Genomic DNA, 18,757 nt, shown 5'->3' with positions numbered 1-18,757 from the left:
CCATCCTATCAATATCTAAATTTATATCAAAAACCAATAACTGTTTTATCAATACTTATATCCTATCAAACCCAATATCTGTCATGTAAATACCAACACCTATGCTGTCAATACTTATATCCTATCAATATGAACATCTATTCTATCAATAATTATATCTTTTCAATATCAACATATGTGCTATCAATACCAACATTTATTCTATAAGTACCAATATCTATCCTATCAATACCAATACCTACCCTATCAATACCAACACATATTCGATCAATACTAATATTTATCCTATCAATATCTATAATATCTATTATTATATTATCAATACCAACACCTATTCTATTAATACCAATATCAACTCTATCAATACCAATATCTATGCTATCAATACCAATATCTACTCTATCAATACCAACACCTATTCTACCAATACCTATATCCTATAAACACCAATACCTACCCTAGTAGTACCAATATATATCCAATCAATACCAATATATATTCTATCATTATCTATTATATCAATACCATTAATATATCCTATCAATACCAATTTAACCAATACCATTATCTATTATAGCAATACCAAAATATATCCTACCAATACCTATTCTACCTGACCAATGAGGCTTAAAGACTATCTAATGAGACTGACAGATGGTCAGGAAATGATTAAAGAGAGCTCTGATGAAATGTATACATTTTAAGTTAGATCATTTCACATAAATGATTCTTTAATATTCTCTATAAAAAAAACATATATTATACAACCATAAATTTAAATCAAATTTTTTAATTTCCTTACTCATGAGCGTTCTTGATCTTCCTTCTCACTTTTCCTGTATTAAGGTCCAGACTTTTTATTGATTTGTCCTTGGACACAGAATGAAGTTCCTCTCCAATGGGTGAGAATCTAAGTGATCTACAGGACTTTTTATGGTGTTTTGACTTCAGTAATTCTTTGTTATCCTTTGCAGGTTCACATGAATAAGAGTACCTAAAATCATTTTAAAAAAATAACACAGGATGAATATATTACAGCATATCTACCTGAATTACCCATACCATACTTGGATTAAATGTACATTAAAGTCAAAATTAATGAAGAATTAGATAGTCCTATTGTATTCAACTCCTGACCTTGGTACAGTTTGGTGTTATGTGTGAAGTAATTTCAGAATGATATGAACATCCATAATTGTAGAAGTGGGATTGATGGTAATGGCTATTTCAAGTTGTTTTTTTGCGTGATAATATGCAGACACAGGGCATGGTCCTTAAGGGCTTGATGACCTACTGCTTATTCTAACTTTTTTCTCACACACAAGTATATTCAAAGGGATCAAATCATCACTACTGGGTAATCCCTTTGAACTCTCAGAAAGAATTTAAACTTAGATTTCAGCAACATCTTCAATGTCAACTGAAATTTTAGATGATAGAAACAGAGAGATTGAGAGAGAGGAGAAAGAGAGAAACAATAATGAAAAATTGGTAGTCACTCTTCATAAGGGACAGGAATGAAAAAATTGGAACAACATTTCTTTATTAAAATTTTTGTTCAACCAAATTAATGAAGAATAAATGCAGCATATATCAAGAAAAAGAAATTATGAAAAATGTTACATGATTAAAGGTCATATTTAAGCAGTCTTCCCTTATACTCCATCTCTATTAAGTATAGTGCATTCTCAAGGCTTGTTGCTGCTAATTTGTAATTGATTTACCTTTGTCATATGCAAGATATCAGGCATAGAAAATATAAGTACATCTATGACAAAAACAGAAACAGACCCAATGCATTATGCCCATCTGGCAGTTAATTTTATGCAAGCAGGTCTATGGCTGACCAAAAAAAAATAAGTAATGAAATTTAGCTATGAATGCCACATCAAATGATAAAAAAGTTTTTTCCCCCCATAAAATGCATCACGCTAATTCTGTCAAGAACAAATGGTTAATTCTAACTGCTACAACACACACATTAATAAATTACTTCTGATTATTCTAATTTTTTTGTAAGTTTTGTATTAAATTTGTGAGACATTAAGATGCAGTTTATTAAAGGGTCAAACCATTTGCCTAATATACAGTCCAAAAAGTTGAGATATTAGAAAAATAAAGAAATAGAAGGGATTAAGGGAATGAGAAATAAAGTTCTTAAAATATATTTTTTTAAAAGGAAACATCAATGGATGTTTTCAAAATTTTCGTTTTTTTATGAAGCTAACTGCTCTTTATTTCATAGTGACTGTTTTGTTTGCACAGGAGCTTTCTGGTTGGTTGGAATTACCCGATGTGAAATCTGAACACAACTGAAATCTTGAAATAAATTTGTAGTTTTTTCCCCCCATTTTTTTCGTATATTTTTAGCACTTTTTATTATTGGGCACATGCATCATATTTGGCATAGGCTTAACTGTTCTAAAACTTTCAGTGATATGTACTGTTAACAGTGGCATGGCAACAGCATAAGAAATCCTCACAAATGGCTCAAATCCAGAGGGGACCCAATACTTCCCATCAAACACCTTCTTTTTAATGAGGGGTCCCACACTGAGTTTTGCATTGGGGACTACAATTCTTACTACATCACTTCCTTCTAGCCTTGTTACTTTGGGAAGAACTGACCTGTACCTCATTTAATATTTATGTGCAATGACACAAAAACTTTTTGCATGTAGGTATTTTGCAACAGTTTAAGTCAGTATTGGTCAGAATCTGACCATCTTGCCCAAGAGTGCACTCTATTGGTTGTCATTCTTCCAAACATTTTTTAGTATTATTTTGTTTCTATTTAGCCATATGTAACTACAGTGACTGAAGGTACTGACTTAGTTGTTTCAAATTTTTATTTCCATGAGACTACAGTTCATTCTGTTGTTGTTGTTGTTGTTGTTGTGGGGTTTAACGCCATTTTTCAGCACAAGATAGGCTATACATGGCAGCCAGAATTAATGGTGGAGGAAGAAACCAGGAAAACCCCGGGAAGAACCACCAACCCATGAGGAGCTACTGGTAAGCTTTCTCACATACCCACAATAGCTGAATCCTAGACTCGAACCCATGCAGACAGAGGTTAGATGGCAGTGATCCATAACGGAGAGCGCTTTAGACCACTCGGGGCCCCAGTTCATTCTGTAACTGATCACAAATTCTAAATGTGATAGTGTCTACTTTTGTGAGTTATGTTTGTAGTGGGAATAAACCAATTTTCAAATGTCATGCAACTTCATTACTCAGCATAACCTTGACTAACCCTGCAAACCATATTCTGGAACCTGTAGTCTTCTTTCACTTTTTTGCATTTATTTTCTTAACTTTGTTTATAAGTCTAAATATCAAAACTGATTTTTGGTTCCGTGTATGTTTTATTGGAGATTTTATATTCTTTAGGATTAAAATTCTCCTGTATTTTCTAACACGCTTTCCAACTGCCTTGTACAGGAGGTACGTAAAGTCTGATTGGCTTGTACAGGAGGTGTGCAAAGTCTGATTAGCTAGTACAGGAGGAATGTAAAGTCTGACTGCAGGGCTGAGCAAATCCCATAGCCCGAAGTCCCAGATTAGTCATTTTTGAAGTCGGGAAAGTAAAATTTTCCAAGTCTCTAGTCCGAGACAAGTGCTTTTTAAAAAAGTCAGGCTAGTCCTTATTTTCGTGCTTTAATCACTACATCTACCTTTATTTGGCCAATCATGCCCTCCGGGCGTACTGAATACTTGATTCTACCCCTATTTGTGTATACATTTACATCCTGTTACTGCTTGACTGCATATTGGGCTAAGCGACCAAATTATCGGCAAATCAAAACACGTCAAACAAAAGAAAGCCAGTATGATCAATTAGCAGTGTTGTAAGCGGTTTTGTTGCAATGAGTTTACTCAATCTAGATCATAACCAGCGGCTCACTATGATTTTAATCCAGCGAGTCAGCGTAATTAAATTAATGAAAGGTACTTTACCGACATCAGTGTTGGTTTTCTTTATGAACTGATTAAATGACAGTAATGATTCTTTAATTTAAAATTGATTATACAGATGATTAACTTCCACATGCGATACTGTGTTTGAAGCAAAACAATTATGCTAATTAATGAGCTGTTTCAGTTTGTATTTAAAAGATAAAATTGATCTTATGATCACTTTAGAAGTAGTTGTCAAGCAAGCTGATAGTTACTCTGTGGATAAAATAAGTTTGGTAAATTATTTTCGCAAGGATGGTAATAACGGCGATTCTGAGAAGGTAAATTTGTTTGAAAATGGAGGGATAAAACGTAATCTGGATACTGAGTGTGCTTGTTATCCCTGGCTTGAATATATGACTCGGAAGGTGGCAGACATATACATGGACATATTTTCAAATCCATCAGCTAAAACATATATACATGAACCTGAAGAAGCCAAATGTATAACAACCAATGTTTTTAAAAATTAAATTCTTTTAAGAAATAATTATGTTGTATATTATTTCGTTTTGTTTTTTTCTGTGGATTAAGTACATACGTCTCATCAAATCTCAGCAAGTGATTACCATTTTGGGACCAGTGAAAAGTAAGGAGGGGCTAGTGAAGAGTAAGGTGGGGCTAGTGAAGAGAAAGGTGGGACTAGTGAATTTTCTGAAACCACTTGTCCTGGACTAGTGGTTAAAAAAAAATTGCTCAGCCCTGGTCTGGCATGTACAGGAGGTGTGCAAAGTCTGAATGGCTTGTACAGGAGGAATGTAAAATCTGATTGGCTTGTAAAGCAGGCATGCAAAGTCTGAAGCTCTGGACAGGTATCCAAGTCACACCTGCTGTTAGTTTATTCAGCTTGATTGCTGCACATCTCTGGAGCACATGTTTGCCTAAGGGCATAGGATATTTTTCATCTTTTTAGTTTTATGCCTTGGCACACATACAGGAGGTAGCTTTTATTTTCTTTGTTAGGATTCTAGTTTTGTAACAGTCAAATTAACAATTTAGCTGGGTGGTTTTAAACCCATTTTCCTTACATCTTGTATATGTATTCAAGTCTGAGATAGTTTAAGTGGCTGGGTTTGCAATATTTATCTTGAGTTACACATAGGACTTGTTTCTCAAATTTCCTGGAGATTCTTATGATCAGTGGTGGTTGGTATATATAATGGGACAATTTATGGCATAAAATGCATTCACACATTTTGTATCTTCATTTTCATACATTCCACAAAAATATTTGATCATCTTTGTTAGATATAATTGTTTGCATTTGACCTCAGCATTTTGAGTTACCCAACTCTGTCCAGATCAAAACTAAAAACTGATCTTACACCTTAACAGGAGCAGAAATAAATCCCTAGTCTAACATATAATCCTGTTAGATTTAACTTGTGCACATTAATGCCTGCTGGAATCCAAATTCAGAAGGGTAAGTGTTTTCTTCAGCTTTCCAAGAATGCATGCCGTAAGAATCCTATGCATAAGGTTTATGTGCTCTTTTGCACTTCCTGAGGGACCTGCCTTTATTTGAATATTTATTTAATACATGCTTATTAGATCATCACAAATATCAACATTTACATTAATTTTTTATAACATTATTGCAGTTAATTCTTACTAATAGTTCTCTTTGGTAGCAAATAATTGTTGAAAGTAATCTTTCTTTAAAAATGTGTGCCCTGCATTGTTGGATGAAGTGTATCCATATATCAAAATAAAGATATCACGCAGAATGGATGCCCCAGTGTGTTGTTATACATAAGCTCTATACTGAGGCCACACCCAAAACAAATGTCTATGTTGAATGTGTAATAGATGAAAACAAGAAAGAATTTTTCCAAGCAGAAAAAAACAAAATGTGTTCTCTTGTCCTAGGAGATTTTAGTCACTCAGAATAGAAACAATGATGCATTCAAAGTGGCTTTTCAACACATCTGCTACACAATAACCAATGTGTATTCTCATTTGTGCATAAAAAACAGCATTATAATGTGTAATTTCATGTTTTTACCTGATAAAGATCTGGAAATTTCTATTTTTCCCCACAAGGAAGAATATATTATGCCCAACTGTCCACAAAAAAGGTTAACTGATCTTGTTGTTGTTGTTGTAGGGTTTAATGCCATTTTTCAGCACAAGATAGGCTATACATGGCGGCCAGTATAATTGGTGGAGGAAGAACCCTGGAAAACCCCGGGAAGAACCACCGACCCACGAGAAGCTACTGGCAGGCTTTCTCATGTACCAACATTAGCCGAGGCTGAGACTTGAACTCACGCAGACAGAGGTGAGATGGCAGTGATCCATAACGGCGAGCACTTTAGACCACTCGGACACTTGGGGCCCCTGTTAACTAATCTTTGAAATTGCCCAATGACCATTTCTTTTCGTTGGGTGTCACCCTGGAACAGGATTATGTAAAAAGTGAAAGTACCAGATCATGCCGATCTGGTATGTTGGATTCATTTAACCTTTTCATTACAGATACTTTAAATTGCACCTGAAAATGTCAGATTTTTTTCTTTATTTTTTATGGAACAATAGTGACTATATATATTTTTTCTCCTGGTATTAGTGTACACTGTGTTTAAACCCCCACTTTTGAACTCTGGCTTCAATAACCTCTTCAGGATCTGACCAATGTTGATACCATCAAAAGCATGAGATCCCATATTATCACATGTTCTGATTCAATATAACAATTTCCATAGCACAAATTCAATCAAACTGAGGTAAAACTACCAACACATAAAGCAGCTCATCATAAGAATTCTTTCCAAATGCTGCACAGTTGTTAACAAAATGAAATCTTAATTTTTCATTATGACCATTTTTATTCTGGTTGTAAGCATTGCGATTATTCCATTTTATTGTCCAATCTTTAATACCCGATTTCCCAAACTATCAATCCATCTAATTGGATCAAAATGCAATGTCCAATTATCATTTATTTTATTTCAATAATTTTCTGTGGTCTCTAAATTATTGTAACAGCAGTTATATTACAATCAGTCATTGTTCTGTGTCACTGATTTAAAGTGAAAATTTAGATATTCTTTTATTTTTAACAATTCACTCACATCAGAATTCTATTAAAGGAGATAGTAATCATGAACAATCAAAAACTTACTGCATCAAGCTCAGTGATTATATCATGCATCAGACTTAGCAGACATGGCAAATAGTTAGAACAGAGCACATGGCACCATAAAAAACTGTCACTTCTGTGTCTTTTGTTATGCATAGACATGTTTACTTGAGCCCTATTGAATTTTACAGTAAAAAAAGGCACATGGACAATATGGAGAAAACACTGCTGGACAACAATTTAAAAACAGCAGACTGTAAATTAGGCAACAAGATATTATAACAATGAATTTGGATTTTCAGGTATGGGGGATCAGATGTTAAAAAATGCTATGCAAATACACTTTCCCTTTCTGGTAAGTACTACAAATTTTACTCAATTTGAACAACCCATCATTAAACGAATCCCTTAATTATACAAATATGCTAAATTCAATCATGTGGATGGCTGGGTTTTTTTTGTTGTTTTTTTAATAAAAAATGTTGTCCCTTCCAATGATAGTTGAAATGAATTTACAAAATGAAACCAGTCTACTCTATCTCCAGTTCCAGTATGGTTTGGGTATTTATGGCAAAGCAATACAAGTTTGTTATTTAGTAAAAGAGGGAACTGAAATAAAGTGCCTTGCCCATGAACACACCAAAGTAACCAACTGGGCTGCCCCAATAGTAGCATTAAAATCTGCATGAGTTTAGTCGCAAGTCTAGCATAAAATCATCTTCAACAGCCAAGGTTATGATGTCATAACCATATCTACACCTTGGTGTATCAAGCAGATATTTCTGTTCTTCGTGTCTGTGAATTTCACTGGATTTGGCAGCAAGCCACTGCATCCAATCAAAATTAACTTGTTCAAATTTGAAAACTGCTCCAAAGTGATTGAGACAAGGGGAGCACACACAACTTGAATGGACCAATAAATAAGCAATTTTCCAGTGCTAGTCTGTTTGCACAAATACCTTTCACTCAAATACAACTATAATGGCTTCTCTCTGGTTTATAGTCATTCTTTGATGTTAAACTTCCAAAGTATCCTTTTTTATAGGTCAATTGCCCCCATCATTTTCAGCCAATTTACAACGCACCACACTACTGGTTAGCTGTCATTACAGACTAAGGGAGGCAACTCATGAAATCCAGTAGATGTTGCTAGGACAAAACACCAATATAACTATTTGATCTACAAGGTGTAGATAGGGTTATCATATTGGAATGCTGGCTAGTGAAGATGGCATAAATATCACCATAATGATGAGTGAAAGTTAAGTGCTTGTATGAACTTCATCAACACAACTGAAAAACTAGAAACTAAAAGCAAATTTCACACCGTCCTCAGCAGAACAGCCTTTCCATTAAAGAAAAACAGACTGAATTAGCTCTCTACCAACTGGGCAGTTGACTGGAAGATGCATTCCATCACCCAAAATTTTCAGCTGAAATTTGTAGTTGTGAATGTGAATTTCCAAACCCTAAGTATTCAAAATAAAGTGTAAATAAAAACCTCCATATCTTTACCATTCAATGAACTCAGTACTTTAAGGAGTAATTTCTTAACCCTATTATAAAAGTATTTTTGGCAACCATAAATTACCAGCAGAAATCAATAGATGTTGCAGATTCCTACATGTCTTCCTTAATGGCCTATTACAATATATGGCTGTTAACAGCCAGGTTTATGCTGTGACATATGGAGGGTGTGTGTGTAAAGGAATATTTATAACTTTGGTAGCAAACCTGAAGCTGCTGTTAGTAATCTGTTCTTACTAGAGACTGGTATCAGTAGCTGATAAATTTTTAAGCTCTGGTGCTTGTCCATGTGAAGAAGACAAAAACAACAATTCCCTTTATTGTACCGCTCCGGTGGCCTAGTGGTTAGTGTCCACCTCGGAAGCGGGAGGTCGTGGGTTCAAACCCCGGCAGAGTCATACCAAAGATTTTAAAAAGTGGTACTAACACTAAATTAATAGTAATATCCAATCAGATGACATATATACAGCATAAATTGATTATCCACAGCAATTTAATTTAAAATTTTAAAGTTAGGATTTCAATTATTTACCTTTTTCAAGCTACAGACATATACATACATTCAAATCCCTACTTAAGTTAGTCCTATTATCTCATCAAATAAAGCTACATGCAAAAACTGAGGTTTCTGTAACAGGTAGGAATTCTTCAAACATGTGCATGCATAATTTGCTCCCTTGATTGTTCCATGTTGGCCTGAAGAGAACAACATTATCTTAGCCCCATGCAATAAAACGCGGTGAAGTCAGCTGACTGAAAATTTAGCTTTGTTCCACCTCACCTAACTGTTTGAGTCCTGTAATTTCATATACAACTGCTGTAAAATTAAGTTCAGCTGAATTTGCTTACACAATAATTTCTCCTTCAATGGTCCCTGCAGCAACTATATCTTTGATGGGGTGAAAATCAACGTCAATCACAATGTCTGCCAATTCTATGTCTTTGGGTTTCTTTTCCTCATCCTTAAAATAAACTGAACAAGCATAAATAAAAGAAAACAAAGCAAATAATGAAATTTCAATTCAACAATGTAATATAATGTGTATCATTTCCAACTATTTGATCTTGATTGCATCCTTTAATATCACACTCTTAATTAATATATGTTTAGGTGACGTTGAAGTTTTAGGCCTGTTTTCCAGTTTTATTTACAACTTTATGTTCTTTTAAAAAAAATATAAATATTTTTGTTTGTACTTATATTACAAAAATAAGGCATTAGGGGCTAATGTAGTTGCTTGCAATCTATCTATCAGTCATACATGTACTAATAGCGACAATGTAGTTTTTTATAGTACATGTATAACTGATAGTAGTCCCACAATGGAAGACATTGGCCCTGATGTTTATGTTTTGGGGTCAACATGTTACTGCCTAAATAATGGCATTGTAAAGTGTGTTCCCAGGTTGAATGACAGGGAAATGAGGCCAAATATTCAGGAATATCTCACAAATTTGTCAGCCCATATTGATGCTTTACTACCAATTAAAGTTATTGCTTTAGTTGGACTTTCCAAACTCATGTCTATTTTTCTAATAAATTCAAATTCTGACAGAAGCAAATGGACAAATTTTCAAATTCCACTGACCTACATTTCTGTTGGCTTGAATTGGTCTGACTAAAGACTCCAAGACACCCCAAGACTACCCGTACACACACACACCAAGACTACCCAAAAACACAAGTGTCTCCCAAAACACCCTCAGCTACCCAGGAAACATGTATATAATTAACTAAAATCAAACAAAATACAGATCAGTTTTACACAAAAAAATCAGTAAAATTCTGTATTGTATGATTACTGAGGAAGATTAGTAGAGTTGTTTTCCTTGTTGGTAATCACCATGGGAAAGAAATCTTTCGTTCTTAACACAGGTCAGGCATGAGATGTGAGAAATTTACAGAAATAATGGTTTAAAAAAATATGAACACAGAAATACAATGAATGTTAATGTCTGATAAATTTATGATAACTTAATGAAATATGCGACTTTTGCAGCATCCTCTCTCTCTTTCTCTCTCTTGGATGGAAGATAATGACAAGTATTCTAGAAGTTTAAAACTCAACAAAGTCTAAGTAAACCACTTTTATATGACAAAAAGAGGTGCTCTTAATAAGTCAGAATGACAGGTTGATACAAAAATATTTCTGAAATTCTTTAAAATCTCTTTTATAATCTTTAATATGATAAAGAGTGGTACTCTGAATACGTCAGAACATATGGGTGCTGCACTTATATTTCTTAAATTCTTTACTGAATATATGTAAAATCTTTTTTTTTTAAAAGCGGTTAAGTCAGAATCACAGGGCACAACATTAAATTTTATCTTTATTTTATTTACTAAACCTGAGTCATGGTGTGGCCTGGATACATCTGGATAAATGCAAAAATACTACGCAGCACCTTATGGTATTCATTTATCCATATGTTACCGAACACCCTTAATTCAGTACTTAGTATCTGATGCATGAACAATAACTTTTTCATGATAAAGTTTTAAAAAATTTGTTGGATTTTTTCATTTCAATTTTTTGTTATTTAAGATTAAATTAAATGATTTCTGTTCAATTGTGAAATGAATATCAACTGTAAAACATAATTTGGGGTGTCTTGGGGTGTTTTCAAGAGTCTTGGGATGCCTGGGTGGTTTGTCATGTGGCTGGAATGGGATGGAAGCAGAGATTGCCAAAGTCTGTTAAATGAGTGATAAATATCTTGAACAAAACAATGTTATCTAAATACCTTCTTGAACATTAGTGTTTTTATTCACTTCGTGAAAGAAACATTTCAACTTCATTCCGATTTCGGCTTTCCCAACTTCCATTCCATTCCAGGCAACTGAACTAGATATCAAAGGAACTAGAAAACATGTCCCTTTGTCAGAATTTCAATTTATTATGAAAAAGATATCATATTAAGTACAATCCGTCTAAAGCAATATGACTTACCAATTAAAGTCATACTGTTTTAGACGGATTTGTAGAAATGCATCGATATGGACTGCCAAGTGTGTAAAATATTCAGGAAAATTTGGCCTCTCGTCCCCACAGGTGCTCAACGCAAGCTTAATGTTGAGAAGGAAAAAAAACAATAATCTTAAGGGGACAAAAATCATAAAGAGTAACAAAAATACCTTAGATTACCCCCACGACCCATTCTGACATAGGACCCTCTCTATCATACTATACTATATGAGAGATGGTCGTGGGGGTAATCTAAGGTATTTTTGTCACTGTATGATTTTTTTCCTTCAGATTATTTTTTTCCTCTTCTCAACATCAAGCTCGTGTCGAGCAACTGTGCTCCTTTTCTGGTCAGTCAACAGGGTAGTCCTACAATGTAAGTTTTAGTGCTATGTCTTACTATCCATATAACGGCCTTGTATAATATGTTCCAATGTCGTTGACATCGGAATGAGTAGTCAAAGTTTCAGAAATATCACACACATTTGGCAGCATATATGAACACTCTTCCAATAATCTGCGTGTAATTAATATATTTACTGTGCTGTCTTTATCCTGGCAGAATGAAAATATGACACTAGCAAATGGACACATTTACAAGTTCCTTTGACATACACTTGAATTTGTTGCAACTTGCAATGCGACGGTAGTTGAGGTATGCTGAAGTATGTTTAAGTAGATTCATGTGGCAGATGTTTCTTAAACGAAACATTGCTTTACAGTCCCAATAGGCATAATATATTTTTATTCGTTTCGATAAAGAATAATATTTCAACTTAACCCAATTTCAGCATTCCTGGCTTTCACTGCTTTCCAGACAATTGAAATGTAGACCAACGAAACTTGAAAAAAGGATCATTTGTTTTGTGAGAATTCGAATTTATTTGAGAAAATACATCAGGGTAAGTAATGTCTGACAAAAACATTATAACTTTACTATGTAGGAAAGCGTCATTATTGGTTGCTAGTTGTGTTAGTCCGACAATTTAAGACATAGCACATGTTGGTTTTGTTTTAATGCTATGTCTTACTATTAAAAAAACAGCATTGTATAGTGTGTTCCGATGTCGTTGACATCAGAATGAGTAGTCAAAGTTTCAGGAATATCTCACACACTTGGCTGCATATAACGACACTCTTCTATTAATGTATGTGTAATTAATATACTTACTGTGCTATCTTTATCCTGGTGGAATGAAAATATGACACTAGCAAATGGATGCATTTTCATGTTCCAATATACATTTGAATTTGTTGCGTGTATGTGTGTGATTTGGATTTTTAACATAGCTTTAAAAAAATTTCAGTCATATTGCTACAATGTCTGCAGTGTGACAGTTTTATAGTGATGTCTAGCACTGGGGCATCATGCTGCAGACATGTATCATGATGTCCGACCCAGTCACATTATCCTGACACCAGGCTGACCAGTCCTAACACTAACCTCTTAAAGCTGAGCGTCAAGCGAGACAGTTGTTAGTACCATTTTTGTAAGTCTTTGGTATGACTCGGATGGGGATCAAACCCATGACCTCCTGCATCCGAGGCAGACGCTATAACCATTAGGCCACATGAGTGGTGTGAATTTGTTGCAATGTGATGGTAGTCAAAGAATGCCAAAGTATGTTTAAGAAGGTTCATGTGGCTAATGTGTTTCTTGAATGAAACGAAATGTTGCTTTACAGTTCCAATAGGCATAACATACTTTTATTCATTTCATTACAGAATAAAATTTCAACTTTACCCGATTTCGGCATTCCTGGCTTTCACTGCTTTCCAGTCAACCGAAATGTAGGCCAATGAAACTGGAAAACAGGCCCATTTCTTTTGTGAGAATTTGAATTTATTAGAGAAAAGACAACAGATTAAGTAAAGTCTTGACTAAAACATTATGACTTTACTTTGTAGAAAAGTGCCATTATTTTAGTTGCCAGTTGTGCGAGATATTCCTGAAAATTTGTCTTTCGTTAGAATGCTAGTCGACTTCAAAACACACTACACAGCGCTGTTAGTTAGGTTGTAAGACCCCGACGCCCAAAACATAAATATCAGCGTCAAGGTCTTACATGTGGGACTACTATAGTCTGATAATACAAACCCATTTGTTTGTACGCCCCTACCGATTTAAATAATGGAAGCTTTTAATGTGATAAAAAGTGCAAGGAACATAGTCAATTCATTCATTGATTTATAGTTTCTAACCTGACTCTGAGTAGAGTGGCCCTAACATCGTCATCTTATGCACGTTTCATGCTTAACGGAAGTTGTCAGTGTAATAGACAGACATGCTCGGATCCATTTCCAGTTTCTGGACAAGTCCATTTTCAGCAAAGGGGTGTATCACACAACAAATGTACATACATAAGTCGTGTGCTTCCAATATTTACAATGTCGAATCAAGCAAACGAAAATAATGACAACTACAAATTTGCTTTTCATGTGGATTTAACAAGTGGTTTAATTTCTATGTTCTGGTATGCAGAGGGATATAATTCCAAACTCTCAGCGTTATGTAATTTACGCAATTATTCAGCATTTGCTGAACAGGATGAACTATGTCATTATGTTTTCTGATGGAAATACACTAGCCTATAGTGTACGCAGTATTGCGCCGTGTTAGTATGGAAAGTCTGTTAAGCATGAAATGGTGCAGGAGATGCCAGCATTAGTGCCATTCTGGTCAAAGTCAGGTTAGAAATTATAAATCAATGATTCAATTAACTTAGTTCTGTGCACTTTTTATCACATTAAACATTCTCGTTTTTGAAATCCTCAGAGGGGGGACAAACAAACGGGGATGTAGAGTCAGACTATAGTTGTGTGTGATATTTCTGAAAATCTGACTTTCGTCATACTGTTAGTCGACATCAAAACACGCTAAACAGCGCCCTTATTTAGGCAATAAGACCCATCACCCCCAAGAACAAACTTATCGGGTGATGTGTCTTATGTTGTAGGACTTTCGAAGGGAAACACGCTACAGACCTGAACAATGTTATGGATAGTACGATAGTGAAGCAACAACATCAATATCAGGGTAGTTGTTTTACATTGTAGAACAAAAGTGATATGTAAATTTTAAGCAGCGATACGATCCCCAGCGAACTAAAGAACTTCTACGAATATAATTTATTTCTTGTTTCAAAAATGTTTCTCTTATAAGGAATAGTTACAATTGCGTCCTTCGTCGCCATGCTTGTTCCGGAGTAGGGTTCTGTAGCTCACATCCGATAAAAGAACCAAAATATCTCTGCACTTAATATCTGCTCTGGGAACCAATAGCCATACCTAAAACGCAGGACGAAGCAATACTGAGTCCGGTACGTATGACATTATTCCGGGTTAGACTTACATTATTATTATTATTATTATTATTATTGGTGTTGTTGTTGTTGTTCGTTACCACATTGCTGATTAAAGTTAAACATAGTATCATTGCCCAATTATTGATATAGCATAACTATTAGGAGCTTGTTATTGATGTAGGCCCTTAATTCATATAAAAGATATCATATTTAACATCTAAGAAAATGCCCTTTACTTCTTTACTGACTTTCCTTAATGAAATTGAAAATATTTTGATGAACTTACATAGGCTCAACTACAATTAGTTCAAAACCTAGGTAAAAATTACAGAAAATTTACTAATTACATGAATGAGAAGTGAATATATTATTTAATTCATACTGATGACAACATTATAGATTTAAAATGTTTTCATTTCACATTACTTTCAAAGTTACAATGTATTTCATCTTCTTGCTTTTCACAATATAGCAGAATGTCATCATCATCATCATCATCAACAACAACAACAACAACAGTTGCAACAACAAACCCAATATGACAGTAATTTATTACATAATACGGTGTCTTCATGTATATTTTATTTTATTTGTTAATTTCCATATAAATCCTTCATAAGACTGGTGGCTAGGTTGGCATTTACATGAGATAATTCAGGTCTCGTTTTAATGCTTTCTTTTCTTAAATTCTGATCTTTATATGCGTACTGCACTAGTTTAATAAAAATAATAGTTATGAGAAAAGTGATATTTGTCAAAATCAACAAATTACTTGAAGGTTTTAATTGGATTCATATTTTTATAAGAGTACTGACTGTCTTAACATTTGAAGAAATAAAAGCTGTAGATTGGAAGAAAACTAAAGCAAATAATATCATCAGTATAAACAGCAGTACTAGTAATGGTTGTTTTTCTCACGGACTGACTCGGAATTCTCTCTGTAGGATTCAGTTTCGCGAAATGTTCTTCATAGTTTAGTTTTTCTTTCCAAATTGTGCTATTTCTAGCTGAAACTGACCATCTCCCCCACCCTCCTCTTGTTGAACCCACTACTTGTATTTTTATTAGTATTTAGTACTTCGGGTTAACTTTTTCAATCAAAACTCTGCAAGTCAAACAAAAATGTTAATTCTCAGTGGCTTACTAAGGGTTGTTACGAGGGGGAGGGGTGGGTGACAACCAGAAAAAGGGGGTGAAGGCTATCAGGAGAGTTGAAATCCCAGTACAAGTTTTCAAACCAAATGAAAACTTCGGCAAAGTAAAAGTTATTTCCAATTTGCTTATGACAGCACTGTATTGTTTAAAAATCTACTTGCAAACATGATATAATTTTGTGTGTTTACATTTTAAAATTATTGGGTGGGGGGCAAAGGATGATCTGCCCAGGGTGACAAATACTTTAGGTACGCCCATGTTACTTTTACATTATATAGCGAGCAAATTTAAGATCTTATAATTTTTGTCCTGAAGATAATTTCTAAAATATTATATAATACAAGAAATTGTAAAATAAAATTATGCTGGAAATAGTGTCTATAATTTTTGTTTTCTAATGAAAGTATTAACAATAAATATTTTTAGCATGGTCCTTTCTAAAGGAGTAGTCGATAAACGTGTCCAATTGGAATTATCATTTCCAAAACTTTACATTCAAGAACATACTCACAAAGCTATGGGTAACTGTATGTGATACATATTGTCAGTGTCATCCATGCTATGTGGAAAGATAAGAAGTCCTACATTACATAACAGTGATAAAACCAAAATTAGAGATGATATTGTATAACTCAGTTACAAAATTATTTGTTTTCCTCCTAATTACTTTCAATTATAATATAATAATATGAAATATTACCTTCCTATTATTGCTTCGCTCATTATCTTAATACCATAATCTCCTTCCGATGACACTTTGCCTTTTTCTTAATAATGAATACCGAAAGCAAAATTGAACAATACGTCTTCACTTAATCATCTCTCAACATTTAGAACCACAAAGTGTTCGATTGAAGTAGTACCCTGAAATATTGCTACTATGTTATTTAAATAATATAATCTTATCCTACATCATAATATTCCTGCAAGAAATTATTTTGAATTAAACGCTTAACGATTCAAGTGTGTAATGCAATTAATTGCTTCAAGCAAAACTTTCAATGAGTTCTCAAGGCATTATAAATTTAAGCTTCTCATTGTTTCCTAACAAATCCTTCTCTTCAAGTTGTTTCAATAATGCATTTAACATTTAGTTTTGTATCACGAATTGATGCCAAAATAAAAATAAGTATATTATGTTTTTTTACACCAACCATCTGACACTATCCACCAGTAAATTTAAGTAAGTACTATTCCTTATTTTAGATGAAACAGTTAACACGAAAGTGTATACAGTGTAACTTGCGACCAAAACCAATTCATTACTCCAAGTTTCCTTATTCCATCCGTGCCTGGAACCAAAATTACGTGTTGAAAGAAAACTAGAAATAGTACAGGTCAGATTCCCATACTGCTATCAGAGCAAATGACAAAAGAAAAACTACATCTTTATTGTTATATTGAAATTCATTTCCTACTCCCAATGATGTGCCACAACATGTAAAATACAGACATTCACGTCATGGATTATAACATCCCCGCTGGGAACTAAAAACAACTTCATAGATGTTTTATCATACTATAGTTAACATCTTAACTAGAATATCTGAAATTCATTGTGCTGAATAAATCAACATATTTCATACTATTCATTCTTTCCGTGTTTAACTTGCATGATAGATTCCTGGACTTTTGTAGACGTCTGATTATTAATATATATATATATATATATATATATATATATATATATATATATATATATATATATATATATATATATATATTGGGTTTTCTTTACATTTGTAGACATCTGATTGTCTCCATGTATATTGTTTAATATCTCCTGATCCTTAGGAATTGCAGTTTAGCAGCTTTATTTTTAAATCATTGCTCACAAGAGCTGGCTCCTAGGTAAGCAATGGTCAGCAAGTATTGGTTATCTGACTTGTTCTTAGGTAAGGGACCAACACAATCTACCATTATTCTGCTAAATGGTTCATCAAATGCAGAAATAGGTTGCAGATGAGCCTTATGTATTTTCTGATTGGGTTTTCCTACCATTTGACAAGTATGACAAGGTCGTCAGTATTTACAAATATCACCGTTTTTTTTGGCCAATAGAAGTAAATCAAGACGTTGTGATAAGTCTTATTAATCCCTAAATGACCAGACATATGAGTTTCATGGGCCAGACTAAGAATGTCCTGTCTGTACGATTTTGGAACTACAATTTGACAGTTCACTGACTACTCTTCACCAGCAGGTACATCGAGAGGTCTGTATTTTTTCATAAGAATTCCATTTTAATGAAATAACAGATAGGTACTTCAGTGGCTTCATTTTTACTAATGGCCCTTTGAAGCAAACAGGAAGATCATGATCTTTTTCCTGTTCAACGACATGTGAGTGTCATTTGTCACCCTGATTAGAATAAAGAGAATGAGTAGTTAAAAGAGGATCACTGTGATCAATACCTTTTGACTGATCCAAACAAAGAGTGAAAGTGACCTTATCAAAAGCCTGACCAATACACGTGTCAGTTAAAGGAATACTTTCTTTATCAACATCATTCTCAAGAGCTTTCTTTGCCATAGCTCTGGTAGCTGCACAAGCTGGGTATAAATCATGGAATTCTTGTTCAATATGATCGACTTTCTGATCCAAACAAGGCTTGTTAGTTACAAGTAGATTAACCATAACCTTATATCCAGCTAGGTTGTTGCCTAGTAGAAAATGACGACCGCTCCGGTGGCCAAGTGATTAGAGCGTCCGCCTCGGAATCGGAAGGTCGTGGGTTCGAACCCCAACCTAGTCATACCAAA

The 18,757-nt window shown here is 34.1% G+C and overlaps 1 protein-coding gene across 3 annotated transcripts in view; it reads right to left on the bottom strand.

The window, feature by feature from the left end:
* The window catches only part of LOC149797823 (WD repeat-containing protein 55-like), a 33,808-nt gene extending 18,971 nt beyond the window's left edge, over positions 1–14,837 (bottom strand). The window contains exons 1-3 of one of the 3 annotated variants that reach the window (XM_089962831.1): positions 14,709–14,837; positions 9,419–9,531; positions 803–994 (exon numbers count right to left, since the gene is read on the bottom strand). In XM_089962831.1, coding sequence (XP_089818957.1) covers positions 803–994; positions 9,419–9,531; positions 14,709–14,729 — 326 coding nt within the window. In that variant the 5' untranslated portion in view covers positions 14,730–14,837. Of the gene's footprint in view, positions 1–802; positions 995–9,418; positions 9,532–12,075; positions 12,222–14,520; positions 14,656–14,708 lie in introns of those variants that run through there. The other 2 variants (XM_089962830.1, XM_089962829.1) reach the window with 2 other exon arrangements.
* Between the last annotated feature and the right edge of the window lie 3,920 nt (positions 14,838–18,757).

Source organism: Sinohyriopsis cumingii, chromosome 6 (assembly GCF_028554795.1).
Source record: "Sinohyriopsis cumingii isolate HCF-2022 chromosome 6, ASM2855479v2, whole genome shotgun sequence".
Taxonomy (NCBI): Eukaryota; Metazoa; Mollusca; class Bivalvia; order Unionida; family Unionidae; genus Sinohyriopsis; species Sinohyriopsis cumingii.
Note: the sequence above shows the minus strand (reverse complement) of the source record. Positions and strands in the feature narration are given on the sequence as shown.